Source organism: Sinocyclocheilus anshuiensis, unplaced genomic scaffold, assembly GCF_001515605.1.
Source record: "Sinocyclocheilus anshuiensis isolate Anshui unplaced genomic scaffold, SAMN03320099.WGS_v1.1 scaffold415, whole genome shotgun sequence".
Lineage (NCBI taxonomy): Eukaryota > Metazoa > Chordata > Actinopteri > Cypriniformes > Cyprinidae > Sinocyclocheilus > Sinocyclocheilus anshuiensis.
The window spans coordinates 1,395,167-1,403,647 of record NW_015552655.1 but is presented as its reverse complement, the minus strand read 5'-3'; the positions used below and the strand labels follow the sequence as shown (position 1 = coordinate 1,403,647).

The 8,481-nt window shown below is 34.1% G+C and overlaps 1 protein-coding gene across 1 annotated transcript in view; it reads right to left on the bottom strand.

The window, feature by feature from the left end:
• Nucleotides 1-6,440, bottom strand: part of prr35 (proline rich 35) — an 8,145-nt gene extending 1,705 nt beyond the window's left edge. Inside the window, exons 1-3 of the mRNA XM_016458841.1 lie at nucleotides 6,369-6,440; nucleotides 4,952-5,025; nucleotides 143-1,673 (exon numbers count right to left, since the gene is read on the bottom strand). Of these exons, the coding sequence (XP_016314327.1) occupies nucleotides 143-1,473 (1,331 nt within the window). The 5' untranslated portion in view covers nucleotides 1,474-1,673; nucleotides 4,952-5,025; nucleotides 6,369-6,440. The remainder of the gene's footprint in view (nucleotides 1-142; nucleotides 1,674-4,951; nucleotides 5,026-6,368) is intronic.
• Between the last annotated feature and the right edge of the window lie 2,041 nt (nucleotides 6,441-8,481).

The window sequence follows — 8,481 nt, the reverse complement described above, 5'->3', positions numbered from 1 at the left end:
TATAGGGTTATGTTATTATAATTTTTATTATTAGTAGTAATAATAAATATATTCATTTTTATTAATACAAATATATTATACTTATTATTTATTTATTTAATATATATGTATATTTATAATACAACAGGTCCTGTCATCTTACCTGTTGTGTATTGGCAGCCTGCTGGACATCAGGGAGGTGATGGACGTAGATTTGTGAGCATTTTTCAAAGAGTCGAGGGCAAACTCAAGAGCTGGTTTCTTCTCTCCTGGTGCACTATGGGAGTCCAAGGACATCGCTGTCCTCTTCAGACTTTGCTCTCTGATGAAGGAGGCGTCCTGCTGCCAGCTGCTCTTCCCTTCCCTGGACCGTATCCTCTCCTTTACGCCATGGCTCGGTTCTGGGGAGGAACAGGAGGGCGATGGCCAGGCTGCGGGTGAGGATGTGGGCTGCAGGGCCGGGACCTTCCACAGGTTGAGTTTGGGAGGGTACGAAGGGGCCGGCAGGCTTACGGTTGGCGGTTTAATGAGCTTTCCAGTCTCTGAGGACGTCGAGGAAGGCGTGGCTCCGAAAGTGTGCTCGCACAGGAAAGGGTAATACAGGTGAGGAGGAAGTAAAGGACACTCTGAGTGTCTTTGTGCATGGGTTGATGCCAGGAACGGCAGCGGTGCGCTTGTGTTCGCCGTACTCGCAGGTAAGCTAAGTGCTGGATTTAGATACGAAAGGAGTCCGGGAGCCAACGGATATCCAACGCCGAGCAAAGACAGATTGAAACCCGGTGTTTCTGGGCATTCGATTTGACCCGTTGACGCCGTTGGAGGATGACAAGGCAGAGAAGACGCCACCGGATCTGATTTGGGCTTCGCACCAGACGTCTGGTTGCTTAAGATGCGCCATTGCTCTGAAAGCAAAGCAGCCGGTCCAGACAGACACGTTTTGGACAATCTATAGTGTCTGAGTTTTGACTCCACTTCGACCGAACGTGCTCGCAAAAGTTGCTCCTCGAGTGAGAACACGTCGGCCATCACGAGGTCGGCTTCTTGCTTTGATCGCTTGCTTCCTCTCGAATCCATAGATTCAGGATTCATAGCCGTCGATGAGTTTGTCTCCACCACTTCTTCGTCTTTCTCTGCTTCTCTTTCAGATTCTCCTTTCTCACCCTCCTCCAGACTCGCCGCCGAATGCGAGGGCTCGTCTGACATCGCGACCCGCTCTGAGTGGCCTTTAGTCGGGCTACGTGAGCGAACGCCTCCCTGCTGGAGCCGGAGCTGCTCTTTTTTATAAGGCCAGTCGGACTCGATGAGCAGCGACAGGGAGTTCTTGCACAGGCTGTACTTCATGTGGTTGTACAGGTGTGATTTCTCCATGCAGGTGAACGGACACTGGAAGCATTTGTAGTTGTAGGGTTTGCCCCAAGGCCTCGGGATGTAGTGCGGCTTTTTGGGCTTGCGTTCCTTGTGTTTGAAGCCCACCTTACAGTCGTCCTTCGACATGGTGCGATATGAAAACAGTCGCAAAACGTGTTTCTCTCAAAGCTGGATTTCTGAGGAGCTTGTATGCTTATGGTTATGTGTGTGTTTGAGGACAGGTTTGCATTGAGTGTGTGTTTGTAGGATGAATTGTGTGTGTAAACTTGTAAACTTGTATTTGGTCTGGACTGGGATCACGTGGGAACGCAGCCATCAGATTTCAGCTGTTGAGAAAATCAAGAAAATATGATTATATCTTTGATTATAAAATAATATTTCTTTAATCATTTAAAATATTTAAAATTGTAATATATATATAATATATTTTTTACTTATTATTATTATTATTAAATTTTGAATTTTATCAAATATTATTTTAACTATTTAATAATATTTTAAATAATTTAATAAGTCAAGTAATTATTAAACAATTATATTATTTTAATAATTTAATAATATTTTAAAAGATTGTATTTAATAATTTAGAATATCATTACATGTAAACAAAATATTATTATTTTATTAATGTAATAATATTTTAAATTGTAAAAATTAGAAAAAGTTAAAAGTCAGGCTTCTACTACAAAAGGTTAAAAATATTCAAATTTGGACACATTTGGACATTGTTTTAAATGTAATTAATTAATATTATTTAAAAAATATTATTACTTTAATAATATTTAAAATGATCGTATTTAATGATTTACAGTATTATTACAGGTAAACAAAATATTATTGTAATAATTTAATTTTAAATGACATTTAAGAATTTAAAATATTAAAAATAACAGTAAAAAAGGAATGAGTTTTTAGTGTAATATTCATTTATGAATATAAAATATTTAGAAATATATTTATTTGTCATAATAAATATTTAAATTTTAATGGTCAGAAAAGCTTGCCAGGTAACGTCAATGTGGAACTCATGTTTGCAACCCATTTTAATTTCGTAATGTGAAATTGGACATTTATTGACGATAAATGTAGAACAATGTATTAATTAGGATGTAAATGTATTAATTAGAAATTGATTGGATGGTAAAAAGTGTCAGGTGGCTGTAAAAATGAGAAGGCTTGATGACTTAATAAAAAGTCAATTTAGTTATTTTACATCATTTTGATAGAAAATTGCAAACATGCACTGATGAATTGTTCGTAATAAGACCTGTAATGTGTCGTAAGAAAGTAAATCGAGTCAGTTTGGATTTCACATAGACTTTAGCAAAGGGAAGAGATGATGAGAGACGTTGTGGTTTTCTCAGAAGTGCCGAAAGTCCTCTATCTGCCACCTTTCATTACGTCCAGCGTTGCAGCGGCGAGGTGTGTGTGTGTTTCTGGAGGCGGCTGCACCTGTGCGCGGCTCTCATGCTCACTGTAGTATTTACAGCAGGACCCTGAAGGTCAGCTGTAGGCACATCCTGACAAAGGGCAGAGGGACGCGAGGCTGCCCGCGTGTATGTGTGTTAATGAGAGATTGGCATCATGCCCGCGGGGCATCGTTAGCGGAGGAATGTGGGTCAAGGCAGATTGACTGCTTTTTTACCCGCTCTATCAGTCTGTCCATGACCGTCATCTGTCTCTCTCATACATTACACTGTGTCTCATCATTCCTCTGCTTCTTTCACAGGCTCTGTGTGTGTTTCTCACTTTCTTTGTCTTCTACAATCAAAGAAAGAATGACTTTTATCCTACATGTCAATGAATCAAATAAGAATAAACCTAATTCTTTGTTTTTCTTTTTTTTTTTAATTCAAATGCATGGCTGAATTACTATTTTAGAGATTTGCTTTATATAATATAATGTTTTACTATTAAGTCAAGTGATTTTTATTTTATTTTATTGCACTTTTCACAATTTATGTTTTGTTAGTGCAATTTTAATGCAAAATTATTACATAGAAGCATGCATTAAGGCCTCTAATAAACAAGTTAAAAACTCTGTAGGATGAACAGAATTGATTTTCAAGTTTGTTATATAAATGTAATTGTACTAATTAAGTTTTATATATTTTTGTTTTATTGTATTATATTTATATTTGACCATTTTTTCCTGCTTATTTTAACATTAGCTTTTATAGCGCAACAAAAATAATCACCTTTATTTAAAAATTATTTTTTAATCATTAAAAAAAAATTTTTTTGTTGCTCTGACAGATATTTATTTTATTGACAGATGTTCCTTAATGAAAAAATAATTTATACTTTGCAGTAAATCAATACGTAAAAAACATTTTACATTTTATTTATTTTTCAAATATTTTTATATAAGTTTTTAAATATTTTAAATATTAACAGTTAGCAATCATAAGTCTGTTAACACCCTATCATGAGCAAAGATTATATCAAATTCTAACTTAGAATTCTATTTAAATACTTTTTTTCTTCTCACACTTCTGTTTTAATAGAAAAGAATTTAAACAAAACTATTGTACAATTCAAAACTATTTAATTCATCAACATTTCATCATAAACTGTAAGTTGATGTAATTTAACTAATCATTTTTTATTATTAATAAAAGCATTAAGAACAGGGCTCAGTGAAAGCGATTAAATTATGGCATAATTAAATGAGAAGCACAAGAGACTAAGATATCACTCAAATGCCTCTCTGTTATGATAAAAATACTCTTTATTCTTGATTATTTATTATTTGCTCCTGGCATTTTGCTTTGGGTGGAAAGAAAGAACAAAAAAAGAGAAGAAAATGAAGAAATAGACCAGATTACAGGCAGGAAATGAAGGGGAGGATGAAATGTCCCGCTGTGAGGCATGAGTTTTGGTGCTCGTATCTCGGGGTGTTGAGACAATGAGAGCCCCGAGTCATGTCGGTTTAAAGAAGACGAGTGGCTATGAATTTCACCAAACTTTCATCTATTACAGCACTCAAAGAAAGAATGAAATCACATCTGCAACCATCTGCCGCAATCTGTCTCTCTGCAAATCCTCCAGTGTTTTGCATGTTATAGATAATTCACAGGAACGTTGTGTGTGTGTGTGTGTGTGTGTGTTCGTTCGGTCATATTGCGGTTACGTCCCCCTCCTCGACCCGTTCTCTGGTTTTAACTGGACATCAAACGCTGCTGTTAGCATTAATCAATAAAATTATTTTAGAGTTGTTCTCACTGCGGGACATTCTTTGTGGTGTGTCAGTTTTAAGGCCCTCGGGGTTCGGTCGGACGCCGGTCGATGACACTCGCATGAACACTCTGATCGTTGTGTGTTAAATATGTATTGTCTCGCTTAAATAGGGATGCTTGCTAAAAGCATCAACATGCTGCGACAAATCCAAGAACTGATCACACACACAAACACAGGGCAACAGCAGCGAACAAAACAGATGATTGATTGGAAAGCAAATGGTCTGTCTAAGATATATTGGCATGTAATGCATTTTAAAGTTTTAGGCAACTCTTATTTGAAATTATATCATTGTTCTTTTGTGTGAAGGTGTTGTAATTTTGTGTGGACTGTGTGTGTGTGTGTGTGTGTGTGTGTGTCGTACCTCCACAGTAGTTCAGCAGAATGAGTTGGATGGTGATGCATGATTTTTTCTCAATTTAACTCTTGGTGAAGGATCTAGAAAATAAACAATATCTAAAATTAATTTCGGCTTTGACTGTCATATTTTATTAAAAAAAAAAATAGTCAACATTTAATAAAAATGTTAAATGACAGTGTCTAATGTGCAAATGTCACTCTAATCTAATTGATTAAAAAATACATTTTAATTGTTATTTTATTGTTAATTATTAATTTAAATGTAACAATAATAATAATAAATGTAATTTAATCATTAAAATTAGTTATAAACAACAAGGCATTACTTTAGAAATTTTGTTATATTTTTAAAAGCCAATTTCATGTTTATTAGCAATATAATAAAGCTTATTTTGTATTTTATGTCTTAAAGTATAGCATCCTTTCAAAGAGTCTGGAGCAAGATGTCACACTTTAAACTCAAGGAAATATTTGATATATTTTAAAATAATTTTTGCATAGATGCATACTTTTCAATAAAAAGCTGTTGTTGTCTATAGAAAAAGATACAGTTTGTTAAACACAAGCTGACCTTTTGTGACGGGACACTATATGGGGTAAGTTGTCACAATGGAACTTATCATTCTACAGCCTATAATAGATTTTTATAGCAACATTTAAACAGAAGGACAAGTATGAAATGCAAAACAGTCAATGAAACGGCAGTAAAAAAGATAACAAATATTGTACTTAATTCAGTGCCATTTCAGCATTTGAAACCCATGTGACAACTTGCCCCAATATTAATCTGACAGTGTGGCCCGACCGTTTTATGCTAACAAATAAAAAAGAAAAACCTGTCTCAAGAACAGTTTTTGCTTAAAGTTTACTTTTGTAGTTTTACTTTGTATTTCAAGTGTAGTTTAATGTGTTCACAAACACTTATAACAAAAATATGACAAATATGGGATTTTAGTTTTGTGCATAGAACTCACAAAATGATTCTACTTTAGGACCGTTTTGAACTTGAAAACAAACACTCAAACTACTCCTAAATTGTGTAATTGACCCTTTTACTTAAAACCTTAGATATTATAAGCTCTATAACACGCGTAAACCATGTGAATTTTAATTTTACACATTTAGTATGCATCATCCATCATATGGATTGCGTATTTTATCCTGCATTATTTTAATGTCACATAATATCATCCCATACAGCTTCTTTTCAAAAAAGTGAATCTAGACTTTTTCATTTGATTGTCAGCAGTTCATCTTAGTAACTCAGATGCACACCGCTGCATTCGAGACGTTCAAACACAGAAAGACTTCAGTTCTGCATCACAATCACACTAACTGCACATAAAGTGCTTAATCTGCTCTAAACTACTCTAAACTCTTACGTCATAATAACTTTATACGCAGATAACGGTTTGACTTACCTGCTGCGTGTCTGTGTCATGTTCCGTTCCAGAGGCGGCCGGTGATGTGCGTTCGGGTGTTTTATGAGGGGAGAGCGATGCATGCACACACACACACACTCATACACACATGGATGAACAAGAGAGAGAGGCAGATATATATATTCTCTAGGAGGGATGCCTTGGGGCAGTACAATCAGGCACAGGCCCCTCCTGCCTCCCCTGCTATTGGCAAAAGCTCAAGTGGGTCCAAATTAGCAAACTGGCCCGGTACAGTCCATTAAGGAGAAGTCGAGACTCTTCAGTCTCGCTGTACTGGGACAGTTTGCTTAATTGGGCCGGAGTGCAATTTAAAGTTGTTGATGGAAACTTGAGCAGCCTTATCACAGCACTTTATGGAATTGTGTCTGAGTTTAGTTTCAATTTAGTGTGTTTTATTGCCATAGCAAGGACCTGTACATTTGTATTGCCAAAGCAGTATGAATATTGTGGTGCAAAGAAGTTTTATTAACAATTAAAATAAAACATTAAATTAAATTAAAGTTAAAAAAATTAAATTAAATTAATTAAATTGCCCTAAGCAGTACTAAACAGTTTTGAACAAAATAATTTTAACAATTAAAATGAAACCATATTTAAATGAAAATTAAATATTGCCCAAAACTATGCAAAAAGCTTTACTAACAATTAATTAAATTAATAAAAAAAAAATAAAAATAAAAATTAAATCCTAATGCAACAGTTTGGTAACTAAATAAAACTATTTAAATTAAATTAAATTAGTTAACTTAAAATATTAATGTGATAGTTTACTCAAAAACTAAATAAAATAAATATTGCCCAAGGCAGTGCAAAAGTGTCAACACATAATTTTGACATTAATGTGATAGTTTATTCATAAATAAAATAAGTTAAAATTAAATTAATTAAATATCCCTCAAAGCAGTGCATAAAAGTTTTCATAAGAATTAAAATACAACTGAAATTAAATTTAATTTAATGAAATTAATTGATTAATTTAGATTAAATGAAATGTTGTCTAAAGCAGTGCAAAAAAGATTTAACCATTAAAATAAAACTGTATTTGAATTAAAATAAATAAAATAAAAATAAATATAAAAATATAAAATAAATAAAACAAATATAAAATAAATTAGTTCCTTCAAAAGGAAATTAAATACATATTAAAAAAAAAAAAAAAAAAAGTGTTATTAATAATAAACAGATATTAACAACTTGCAAGGTTAACAAGAAATACAGTGCCATTTTAAATTTCAACACTAATGTCATTGTTTACTCAATAAAAAATATGTGTGTGTGGATCGACATAAAGGTGAATAAATGTTTCACTATTTCTTCAGTTGGGTATTGGAGTGGAATTTGATGTGGCCATCAGAAACTTCCCTTTACCTTATGGACTTCTGTCTCTAAGTCTCTCACTCTGCATTCGCGGTTTGACCCAGTTTGTCTCTCTAGAAAAGCATGAAGCTGCAGAATCAAGTTTTAATGTGCACTGCTAACAGTGCATGATGGATCGGTAAATAAAGGCCGAACACCATCAATCATTCATAACATACTGTATATGTGGTTTGGACGTAGAAAGCTTGAAAGCAGCGATAAAAAATAAGCTTTCTGAATAAACAAAGGACTCCACTTCTCCATATCTCTGAGATGTTTCAGTACGGTCCTCATCAGTGTTTTTGTGGTCGGGTCTGTCTGTGGATCTCCAGCGTAATGCAGTGGTCTCTCTCCACAACCTGCATAATTTAATATCTTTAACACAAACTAGCCACACAATTCACTCACGACTGCAATAGTTCAAAAAGACATCTCTGCGAGAAGTTCATGGTTGGTCTCTGAGGAAACAGATATGATGTTAATGAAATAGTAATGAAGTACTTTTTACATTCATTCAAAATGTAGAGTAAAAATTATAAAGTGACTTACAAATAAGAACAGTACAAGTCAAATCATTGTTTTAATATTTTTATTTATAGAAGCTCACGTGTATTAGCATTTGGCATTTAAAATTTAGCCTTTATGTTGATTTTGGTAGCTTTGAAATGTTTGGAATTAAAAATTCAATTGTCTCAGCTTAAAAAAATGATCATTAATCTTTATTTTTGTCATGTTC